This window comes from Callorhinus ursinus, unplaced genomic scaffold (assembly GCF_003265705.2).
Source record: "Callorhinus ursinus isolate GAN/ISIS: 27379988/994484 unplaced genomic scaffold, GSC_fseal_2.0 scaffold1, whole genome shotgun sequence".
Lineage (NCBI taxonomy): Eukaryota > Metazoa > Chordata > Mammalia > Carnivora > Otariidae > Callorhinus > Callorhinus ursinus.
In genome coordinates this window covers 140,939,942-140,952,156 of record NW_027397063.1, presented here as the reverse complement: position 1 = coordinate 140,952,156, position 12,215 = coordinate 140,939,942, and the positions used below count along the sequence as shown (strand labels likewise).

Here is a 12,215-nt window from a genome sequence, read left to right as displayed (position 1 = left end):
GTCCATGTGTAGAAGGTGGCAATCCTCGCCCAGCAGGAACCAAGCGGTTTCTGTTCACCCCAGGGTCCCCCAACCCCTTCTCAGCCCACCCTCTCCTCTCACCCTGCTGTGGTCATCCCTGCCCAGGGGCACACAGCCAGAGGCTGACATTCCTCAAGCTGAAGGGCGTGATAACTTTGGGCATGAATGATGTCTTCCCTATCTTTGCCCAGCCCGGTGCCTGTCACGGCGTCAGCTCTCAGAGGCTAGGTGTCAAGTTCAATTCCTGAATTTAATGCCGTGGTATTAACAATGCTAAATCTTTCTTGATGCCTCTTCCCTGTAGCTTGTTTTCTTCAAAGATTTGTAATGAAACCACCAAGTTTCCTTTTAGCTCTTGTGAGACACTCCTAAACCCCAGTTTTGCTTCCTGCCCGCTCTGTGTAAGGCTGTCAGTACAGTACTCACACAGACTGCCTCTCCAGAGCACCAGAATGTTTTGGGCTGGAAAAAAGGATTTAGGATGTGGACAAAAGAGAGTGGGGGCGGGGGGAGTCACAGGGAAGACCTCCTCACCCCCGAGCGACTCTGACTTTCATCTGCTGGCTCAGAAATATACTTTCTCCGCTCACATTGTCTTTTGTTCCCTTTTTGCTTGGCTGTCATATTCTGGGCACTTATTCCATCTCAGGCAAGAACAGAACACTTGACAAGCAGCATCTCATTTAAGCTTCAAAAGAATCCTACCAGGTAGGCATTACCATTCAGTTTCAGAGACGAAGACAAGGAGACTCAGAGAGGTGGAGGCTCTCGTCCTCATCAACCCCTACCCCCAACTTGTGGAACCACCTTCTTTCCAGTGAAATTGTGCTGACCAGCCCGGAGGTTAGGACGGACCTTAACACTACTCACAATGAGACGTGAGGTTATGTGGTTGACTGCATTCTGAAACATCATTTTCTGAGCAGCCCCATCCGCCAGCCCCTACCATCCCACCGGGCAGGGTCTGGCAGGCTGTTCAGCCTCTCCTGGAAGCTCACATACCTACCTCTGCAGGGGCCTGGACAGCAGCCTCGTCTTTCCACTTCTCACCTGCGTGGGAAGCCAGGGCCTCAGAGGACATTCCAGAGCCTGGGCTCCTGGGTGCCAGGTGGCCCTCAGACCTCCCAACTTGCTGCAGCTGCTCCTGCTAGTGAGAGAGGGTCCCATCTGGGCACCTGTGCCCACCCTCAGTTGACTGCTTCTCAGTTTGAAGACATCTTGCCCCTCATAGTCTGCCAGAGCTAAGGACCTAATCTCTGCAACATATGTACATGCATGCACACACACACGCTTGTGGGAAGTGAGCCTGGAGTCTCTATAACCAGATCTGTTTAATTCTTGGCTCCATTCCTTACAAGCTATGTGGATTTAGGTAAATACATTCAACCTGATCTCCATTTTTCCCACCTGCAAAATTGAGAAGGCAAGATCTACTTTATTCAGTGATTTTGATGACTAAATATATGGATGCTTGTAAAACACTTGGCATGAAGTGCTTGGCTCAATAGATGTTAGCCATGACCATTATTACTTGTCCAGAGGTCAGAGTGGTAGCAAACTTGGCCATCTGAAGTCCTCCAAGAACCCCAAAGTAACTGAAAATGCCTCTGAGTGGAGACAGTCAACACAGAGTTCATGTCCTTTATTCTGGGGATGGTGACGCCCTGCCCTCGGCTGTCACCCATACAAAGGCATGTAAAATATGGCAGCTGATAATAGCAGCTGCTGGGACACAAGAGAAGTGACAGCTGCAGGGGGAGAAGGCTGTGGTAGAGCTACAGACTCAAAGCACAGCTGTCTGAAGCCACTTAGTGGCCTGGCCAGCAGCCCTGCCTGTCTCCAGACCTCCCGGGAACCCCTGCCTTCCCATACTGTGCAGAAGTGCATGCCCTGAGGTACCAAGAAGAGATCAAAGAGGGTTGATATATCAGCTTAAGGTAGTAGGGAACTGTACAAAGTATTTAAAAATATGTATATTACCAAAAGGCTTAAATGTGCTTTAAGTTCTTTGGTGCCAAAAAGAACAAGTGTCATTTCCCTGTGACACCCTTTGTTAGGAAAAGCTGGATAAAGGAGTCACCTAATGAGCAGGACTCCCTAGGCTTCTGATGAAGATCAGATAAATCTCGTTCTTGGACAACATCTGTTCTTAGAGGAGTCTTGTTAGTTCTTAGAGGAGTCTCGTTAGCATCTTAGGCACAGAGCCCGAGCTGGGCAAAGTAAGTGGGGCAGTTGTGTGAAAGACAATCCCAAGAACGTCAAAATGGCCTGGGACTAAGGTGCTGCCCCTGGTCTCTGCTTGCCTGGGGAATTCTGACCCTTTTTTCTAGGCCCTGCTCAAATGCCACCTCCCCCAGAAAGCTTGGCATGCTATTTGCTTCCTGACATCAAGTGCTCCTGTGCTTGGCTTGCCTGGGGCTCATCAAGGCTATGCCAGTCCTGACGTTGGAAAACCTCCTTATTCTACTTTCCCTTCTGCCCCTGTCACTCCAGCCCTGAGGCTGTCCCATGAGAGGACTCTCACCTGCCCTTGAGGGATCACTTCCTGCTGGGAGCTCCGAGGTTCCTCTTCACCATCCTCCTCCAGGTCATCGAGGTCAGATTCACCTTCGGCAATGGGCACAGAGACCCATATGTTAGGATTGGTGATGAAATCGTTGTGGTCATCCCTGGGGCTTCTGGACACTGGAAGCCCTCCAGGGCTCCCCACAGCTGCACCAGCAGCAATGTGGTTCTCAGCTTTGGAGCTGGAGAGTGGGAGCTTCACCACCAGCTGGGGTTCTGTCTTGGGCCAGGGCAGCAGGCAAGGCCTGGTGAAGAAGCTGCGAATGGCCTTCCTGGTACGATGGCCAAAAGCCTGGATCCGTGCCAGGGCGACCTGCAGGTTGTTCACCTCCCCATCTTCATCTGGAGCTGCAAGGTTGTCGGCGCTGAAGGAGTTCAACAGCAGGGCGATGAACAGGTTGAGCACCTGGAGAGAAGGAGTGGAAGCAAAGATGGCTCGACCAACGAACTGAGTCCCTCCATAGTCTGCCAGGTTGGCAGCTGGAGGGCAGGACCACCACACCTGGGCCTCTCCCTGCCCACCCAAAGTGCTTTCCCTCTTGGGGGAATGGACATTTTGAGAGCCACTGAGGGGAGTCTTGGGGATGTCCCAAGTGACCTGCCTCATGTGGACGAGGCTTGGAAGCACATTTTCTGCCATAGAGAAGGATCACCCCTGCCGAACCAAGGACATTCAGGGATAACGGAGAGGAATACATATGGGTCTGCCCTGGGACCACTGTCATCTGCCAAAGTCCTGGGTTCTTTTCCTCACTCTGGGATCCTGGGCAATCTCCTTGCTGTTTCCAACTTCATATTCTTCCCCCATGAGCAGGGAGTGGGGACTCCCTCCCTTCTGGAATGGCTGTGAAGAGGAAACTACCTGAGGGCTGTAAAAGTGCTCAGAAAGGGAAACTTCCTGCCTGAGGGTTAGGAGCCCCTGTAGCTCTGCAGGCATGCTGAGCTCAGCCTGGAAGAAAGGATCTTCTGTTAACCCCCTAACTCAGGAATGGGGGGGAAAGGTATCTCTGGCTCCAATGAACTGGGTGGGAAAGACTGAAAAGTCTGAATTTGTTATTTCATCTCTCCTGGTTTAGCTTTCTTGTGTCTGTAAAACTCTTACAGGAAAAGAATCCAAGTTGGTTGACTTTCAGGGCAGTAGGAAAGGGGCTTCTGAGGGTCCATATGTCCCCCTACAGTAGCCAGCGCTGGTATAGCAAGAGTGCCCAGAACCACAGTGGGTGGGGGTAAGCTGAGGGCAAGAGGCCAACTAGGATAGAGAAGGGGTGCTGGGCCAATTGGGGCTCCCCCAAATGTGGGAGTGGATTTTGTTATTGACGCTGTGGCATTGGATGTTGTCCATGACCCAGCTTCTCTCTTTCATCTTGTCCCATCGTGCCCACCCTCCTGCTCATAGCTAAGACCTGTGTCACTTAGAGAAACCAGTCAGCTTTCATGCCCCTAGAGAAAAATATCTTCTGAGACCCCCTAGAGTGGGGAAGGAAATTTTTCTTCAACAACTAACAGCTAACATTTACTGAGTTCCTGCTGTGGCCTAGGCAATTTGCATATGTCATCTCCTGTAATTTAATTCCCTGGGTAAGCCTATGAGCAAGCACTATTTTCTTGATTTTAAGGAAATTAAAGCTGGAGGAGATTGTCTCTTGTGCTAGGTCTTCCAGCCTTACTAGTGGTAGAGCTGGGATTCTAAACAGGTCTTTCCACCCCTCTCCTATGTGCTCATGCCAGCAAGTCAGGTAACCTCCCAAGGGACAGTTCTTAGAACATGCCCCACATGACTTTGCAAAGTTTGAAGACTTACGGTCCAGGAGGCATGATGGGGGCATAAAAATGTGCAACCTCAAAGCTTTTTAGAATAACCCAGAAGTCTCCTCCATGGCCCCCAAGACAGTGCCCTCAGGGGGGCTCAGCACTTACCACCAGGTTCCCTAGCACCATCACTGTCAAGAAAAGGATGAGGCATATAGATTTCTGGCCAACTTCCATGCAGGCCCACATGTTCTCAATCCACTCTCCACACAGGATCCGGAAGACAATGAGGAAGGAGTGGAAGAAGTCGTGCATGTGCCATCGCGGCCATTCTTCGTTGGGTGCAGAGATATTATGCCGGTTGTCCCGGTAGTTATCCCCGAGTAACTGCTTGCCCACCAGAGCGAAGACAAAGACAATGATGGCCAGGATGATGGTGAGGTTCCCCAGTGCCCCCACCGAGTTCCCGATGATCTTGATGAGCGTGTTTAAGGTTGGCCAAGACTTGGCCAGCTTGAAGACCCGCAGCTGCAGAGAAACAGAGACTGTCACATCCTGGCTGCAGTTTTCATCACCTTTCATCTCCAGTCTTGACCTGAAACCGAGGGTCAGGGAGGAGCACAAGGCAGCTCATTTCATTAAGATGGGGGAGCTCCCAGGAAGCTGCTTTTTGAGACCTTTCTTTCTGTCATCAGTTACTCAAAGATATGACCAGCCTTCTGTGGGTCCTCATGTACCAACATGCTTCAACAACTGTGGCGGTCAGGAGTTTTATAGTGGGGTGGTGGTCTTGCCTTATGTATTCTATTCTGTAGCCACAGGCTTCCTGAATGTTGGCCTGTTCTATGGGGGTATGATGGAACTCACAAATAAATGAGAATGACCTGCTTTTGACCGGAAGTAAGCTTAGCCTTCTGCAGGGAGATCAGGACCCACTGTATTTGAGAGGTATTGGTGAATCATATCTTAGGGCATTTCTCATCTTGGGGCCACGGACAGCTTCTGCTGCCACCACCAACTCTGAAATGGCAAGTATATGATTTCATGGACCCAGGATTCACATGTTTGTTTAGTTGGCCAACCAAACTACTCACGTCATTGAATGTCAGCCACGCATGTGCCTGGCTCTGTGTGAACCTGTGAGGTGTACGGAGAGAGATATGTGGCCTCCTGCCCTCATGGAACTAATGGCTTAGTTACGAAGAATAGGCAAAGATCCAAAGAGCCTTCATTATAAACCCGAACGTGCTAAGTCCCACAAGGGAGCATAAGCCCTATGCATATAAACGTGTAGACATTTACAAAAATACATTTATGTGGTTCTTTAATTTGTTAGAAAGAAATATCTGGGTTCTGCTGTCATGGGTATTTATGGAGCACCTAACAGGAGTGTGGCTCTGGCCTAGGGGTTAAGATGCAATGCTGAACAGAACAGAGCAACAGTAGGTTTAGAAGTCACACAGCAGTAAGCCCCAAGGGAGGTTTAATCCTCTTATACAGGAAGTTCCATTCCCACCTCTCTTTGTGATGGTGGGGTAGGGGGCGTGCAATGGTCTATGTTCACCTTAGACCCAACCTGGAAGTTATTCTCCTCATACTGGAAGCAGAGTCTAAGACACCAGTTTCGTAGACTAAACATAGAGGCAGCACATAAGCCCAAACAAACACTGAGCGTTGGAAACTAGATGGAGCCGTTTTGTGGAGGGTATTGGGAGAATGCCAGTTTCCTTAGCAATATCATTGCTACAGGTTTCCACTTTCACAGTAAACTCTGGACAAGTACAAAGGCAGAGACTGGAGTAGGGCCCTTGTGGGGCACGACTAGGGACAATGAGGGACACATGGGCATGCTCACTGGCCATAAGCAAAGGACCAGGCCTTGACTCTTGCCTTAATCGAATAGAAGTTTCCACTGGTTCCTTAAGTTAGTTGGGGTGGGGGTGGGGAGTTTAGAAATTAATATTAGAGTCCTGTTAGGTAGCAATTTATTGTCCATAACTAAGCTTAGGTTAAACTGCAAGTAAGTTGTGTGTAATTGTCATTAGAGGGCATGAATCGAATGGTCCTCTATGAATTCTTTTATTGTCTTTACAGAAGGCAAGAGAACAAGGTCCCTTTACTTGCTGTTCTAGAGATATCTGGGCTTGGGGGCCCCTAGTGTTAGCTATCAGTCAACACACAGTTACAGAGTGCCTGCTGTAGAGTCCCCGAATGAGCTGTCTGGCTCTTGTTGGTGCCTAGAGTGAGTGGTCCAGGAGAGCAGCCCCACATGCGTCCATGATTCCCGAGAATCTCACCTCCACCCCCATGCAATTGCTTTCTCTACACTTTGCCCAGCTTAACATTACATCAAATTGACTTTCTTTTTTTTTCTAAGATTTTATTTATTTATTTGAGAGAGAGTGAGTGAGAGAGAGAGAGAGAGCACAAGCTGGGGAGAGAGGCAGAGGGAGAGGGAGAAGCAGACTCCCTGCTGAGCAGGGAGCCTGATTCGGGGCTGGATCCCAGGACCCTGGGATCATGACCTGAGCCAAAGGCAGATGCTTAATCAACTGAGTCACCCAGGGGCACCTCAAAAAGAACTTCTTTATAATATCACATAAGATTTATAAATTGTTGCTTTTATATGCTGCTGAATATTGCTTCGCATTTAATTAACCATTTCTGTAGTGAATCTCATAATACAAAAACTTCTATTTAGAGGGGAAAAGACTGGAAGGAAATAAACCAAGTTGGTAGCATGGACATATTTGTATGGAAATATATCCAAATATCTCGAATCTTAGAGTTAAGCTTTTCTTTATATTTTCAACTTACCTTAATTAAGATGCTTTGCTTTTAGAATAGAATGAAAAGTAAGTCTAAAGGTAAGTCTGTCCTCTCCTGGGGAGGTCACCACTTGGTGATGAAGTGGGCCTTATGACAAATATCAATACAGAGGGTAATATGGTAGACTATACTGGATCCCCCTTGGGTTTTCCTTTCCATCAAAAAGTTATTAAAAATGCTGGATAGGGGTGCCTGGGGTGCTCAGTCAGTTAAGTGTCTGCTTTTGGCTCAGGTCCTGATCCGAGGGTCCTGGAATTGAGCCCCACGTTGGGCTCCCTGCTCAGCAGGGAGTCTGCTTGTCTCCCTCCTTTTGCCCCTCCCCCTCTGCTTATGCTCTGTCTTTAGCTTTCTCTCTATCAAATAAATACATAAAGTCTTTAAAAATGCTGGATAATAAAATGTAAGTTGTGTTAATGATCTATCAATAAAGTAAGTAAATTCTTTAGCCAGAAATTAAATAAATATGGGAATTCAGATATATAAACAGATTGTTGAAGCTGGCATTTTCTCTGAAGACATTTGCAAAACCAAGTGAATCTAGCATAGGTTTTAATGGTCTCATGAAGCATGGAGAGCAGGAAACTTATCTCAGGGCCTGTCTAAGGTAGAAGGTCTAACAGGAATTTCTCCCCCCTTTAAGACTAGATCCCAAAGAGCTCTAACTTCCATGTAAAGACAAACCAGAAATAAAACCAGGAGAATGCCAGGAAAATTAAATGTCTGGTCCAGGTAGAGGGTGGGAAACTGACACTGAGAATTTGGACCCCAAAGTGGTGCTCACACAGGATTTTGGCTAGAATTCACATTACTAAGTTATTTCAACGTAAGAATTTAATTTAGAGCAAACCTACAAAGTGCCTTGCCAAAGTGAATGCAAATACTTTCTGAAGAAACCAGCCTGCATCCCAGGTCTCAAAGCACCCCCACCCAAAAGTGTCTATGAGTTGCAGTAAAACAAACAAATACATAATAATGAGTCATCACGAGGGACTGAGATCCAGGATGTGTATGTGGAAACTGCCATTCAATTTCCTTAGGTAATAAAATTATTAGCCAGAGATAACAGTATAATTAGATATAATATGCTTAAAGAAATAAAACACAAACTGGAAGATATGTGAAGAGAACAAGAAACTATAAATAATAATAAGTTTTGAAAAATAACTAAATAGAATTTCTAGAAATGAAAAATATAATACAACATTAAAAAACTCTATGGAGGAGTTTCACATCAGATGTGATACAGTTTAGGAAAGAATTAATGAATTGAAGATATATCAGAAGAAATTATCCAGCAGGTAGCCAGAAAAATATAGATGGAAAATATCAAAAAGACATAAGAACACAGAGAATAGAGTGGGAGAGTTTAATATACATCTAATAAAAGTGCAAGAGAAGAAAAAGAGTGGTATGGAGTCTAGGTTTGCCCATAGAATGTCTAGGGACTTTCTGGAACTGAAGAAAATCACAAATCTGTAGATTCAAGAAATCGAAGAATTTTAAGCATTAAAATGAAAAAATAAATAAACCCATACCTAGACACATGCTAATGAGATCATAGAACAGCAAAGACAAAGAGAAGATTTTAAAAGCATCCAGAGAGAAAAGAACAACAGTTAAATTGAAAGCTGATTGCTCATCAGCAACAATAGAGGCTAGAACACTGTGGAATAAATAATATCTTCAATGAACTGAGATAAAGTAACTAAGAACTATCAACTTTCTTTACATTCATTAGAAATTGCTCTTAAAGACAAAAGCAAACTGAATGGCAAATTTCAGACAAATGAAACTGAGAGAGGTTCCTGCCAGAAGACCTTCACTTAAAGAAACTCTAAAAAATCTACTTCAGGCAGAGGGAAAGTATCACATGCAAGAATGTAAAAAAAGCAAGGATGTGCTAAGCATGAGGGTTAATCTAAATAAGCATTGAGTGGATACAACAATAAAGTCTCATGGGGCATGGCAGAGACTGACTATATGGTCACCATTCACTTCTGCTCCTCTCAGACACAAAGGAAGACTGTTTTCCACCTTTAATTGCAAATAGTTGAGGTCATGTTATTGGATTCTGGCTAATGGAGTGCAGATGGAGACAGAAGTAGTATATGCTACTTTCAGGCATAGCCATAAAACACCAATGCACTTTCTCATCCCCTCCCACGGCCACTGTAGAGGTCACCCATTGAAGATGGTGACATCATATCATCCTGAATCCCTGAGTCACTCCATGGAGCAGACACTCCAGGAGAACTTCCCAACCAGCACTGAATATGTTGTGAAACAGAAACCTATATTATGTCAACTCACAGATGTAGAGATTGTCACAGTAACTAGTTGTACTTATCTTGAGTAATGTAGAAACTGGTACATTGAAAAGAGCTGTTGCCATTCCAAGACATCAAATGTGTGGCACTGGCTTAGTGGTCATGTTGTGGACAACAAGAAAACTGATGTAAGAAGAAAAGTGCTGATCTGTGTTGCAATGGCAGAACTATTGCCTGTGATAATTCTGGGGCTGATCATGAGCCTTGTGGGCCAGTAGCCCTAGGGGAAGGGTTTATAAAACAGAACCTTAGTACTGTGGGTCAGATGTAGATGGTTACATCTGTCAAGCTGTTACAAGAAAGAGATGAGCTTGGAGAATATTTGGCTGATTAATAAGAAATAAAAGGAAATAGAATCCAGAAATTTAGAGCCTTGAAGTTTTAGGAAAGTATACTGTTTTAGATCCCAATCAGTTAAGCAATAGGATTAAGTCTTTAAGTATTGAAGACCAATTAAATCTTTCAATTGAAATGAAGCAAATCTTAGCAAAGGTTCTCTAAATGCCCTAACCACCATTTGAGAGTCACTAGTTTAAAGAGAAAGGCATGGGGATGAGAAAGCAAAGAAAAAAAGAGGAATTGAGAACTTTGTCACAGACCACAGAAAGGTCTGAAGCCACCTAAGTTTTGAAGGAATTGCATTGCAAAAGAAACCATGAGCCCTGATTGAAAGAGCCTTTGACTGTTTAAAGCTGAAGACTAGTCTTGGCCATGTTTCCACAAGCAGGAGGCAAGCTTCGAAGAATGTACAGACCTTCCTTGGATGTGGCAACGTCACTTCTTGAGAGTCCCACCTGGAGCTGACTGGCTTGCACCAGAAGATGGCATGAGTGAGAAATAAACCTTGACTGGGTTAAGCTATGGACTTTTGGGGATTATTTGTACAACAGCTAGAATTATTTATCATCGATTAAGTCACATAGCTTTTTTTAAACAAGATAAAATTAAAATACTTAACATAATAGTAAGTTGGGAATTATTTATGATTGATTAAATCATATAGCTTTTTAAAAGCAAGATAAAATTAAAATGCTTAGCACAGTAGTAAGTTGGGAAGGGATAACTGGAGTGAAAAGTGGTCTTGGAAAGTAAAGGTCTTAGCTAACTTTTGACTTTAATTAAATAATCCCTAAGGTAACCACTCAAAGAATAAAAGCAGAGAGGTTTGCAAACCAATAAAGGAGAAAAATGGAACAGGAAAAATAAACAGTCCAAAATAAATCAGGAATTGAGGAAGAGAGGGGGCGCCTGGGTGACTCAGTTGGTTAAGCGTCTGCCTTCAGCTCATTTCATAATTCCAGGGTCCTGGGACCAAGCCCAGCAGGGAGCCTGCTTCTCCCTCTCCCTCTGTCTCCCCCACCACCACTGCTTATGCTCTCGCTCTCTCTCTCAAATAAATAAATAAATAAAATCTTAAAAAAATAATTGAAGAAGAGAATACAAAAATACTAGGACAGATGAAGCAAATAGAAACCCCAAAATATAATGATAGACACAAATCCAAACATATCAGTATTCACAATAAAGTAAGTGGGCTAAATGTTTTGGTTAAAAGACAAAGATTGGATTGTCAGAAGTAAATAAGAATCCAAAATCTGACTGTATGCTATTTACAAGACTTATACAAAAATCCTAAATATATACAAAGTTCTCAAGAAAAAGATGGATAAAGATACATCATGCAAATTCTATATCAAAGGAAAACAGGGTTATTTAATTAATATGAAGCAGTTGAGATTTTTTTTAAGGCACAAAGCATTTTTAGGGAGAAAGAAGGTCAATCCTTACTGATAAAAGTTTCACTTTACAGGGAAGATATAACAACTTAAAATATGTATGCATCTAATAACACAGCCTCAAGATAGAACCATAAGGAGAAACAGACCATGCCATAATCATAGTGGGAGATATTTTTATACACTACCATCTCAGTAATTGCTAGAACAGGCAGACAAAAATAATCAGGGATTTGGAATATTTGGACCACACAATGAACTTTCTTTACCCGATGGATATATGCAGAGAGTATTGTACCGTACAACCACAGAAGACACCTTTTCAAGTGAATAAGGAACATTTTCAACATGCTAGGTCAAAAGAACATTACAATAAATTTCAAAACATTAAACATGCAGTGTATGTTCTCTGACTATAATAAAATTAAGCTAGAACTCGATGGCATAAAATAACCAGAAATTAAAAACCGTGCTTCTAATTAACCTTTGAGTCAAAGAAGAAATCAAATTTGAAATTAGAAAATATTTAGACCCAAACAATAAGGAAAATTCTACACATTAAAGCATTTCTTAGAAGGAAATGAAGTCTTCAATGAATATATTGGAAAGGAAAATAGGTTGAAAATTCCATCTTAAGAAGTTAGAAAAGCGTAAAATATGTAGGATGGAGGATGTAATTAAGATAAGATGCAGGATTACTTGAAATAGAAAAAATCAATGAAGGAGAGGAGACCAATGAGCTAAAAGTTGGTTCCTTGAAAAGACTAATTAAATTGAGGACCTTTGGCAAGGCTAATAAGAACAGATGAGAGAAAACACAAATCAGCATTTTTAAAGAAAAAAAGGTAACATAAGTGCAGGTGATATAGACCCTTAAAATATAATGGCATAGCATACACGACTTTATGCCAAGAAACTTGAAAATTTAGATAAGGGAAATTTTTAGAAAAAGATAACTTACCAAAACCAATTTGAGAAACAGAAAACC

The 12,215-nt window shown here is 43.7% G+C and overlaps 1 protein-coding gene across 3 annotated transcripts in view; it reads right to left on the bottom strand.

The window, feature by feature from the left end:
- The window catches only part of SCN10A (sodium voltage-gated channel alpha subunit 10), a 93,371-nt gene that overhangs the window by 28,745 nt on the left and 52,411 nt on the right, over positions 1-12,215 (bottom strand). For 2 of the 3 annotated variants that reach the window (XM_025870888.2, XM_025870906.2), the window contains 3 exons: positions 4,504-4,863; positions 2,546-2,992; positions 1,028-1,168 (listed from right to left, as the gene is read on the bottom strand). In XM_025870888.2, the coding sequence (XP_025726673.2) occupies positions 1,028-1,168; positions 2,546-2,992; positions 4,504-4,863 (948 nt within the window). The remainder of the gene's footprint in view (positions 1-1,027; positions 1,169-2,545; positions 2,993-4,503; positions 4,864-12,215) is intronic. The other variant, XM_025870897.2, reaches the window with a different exon arrangement.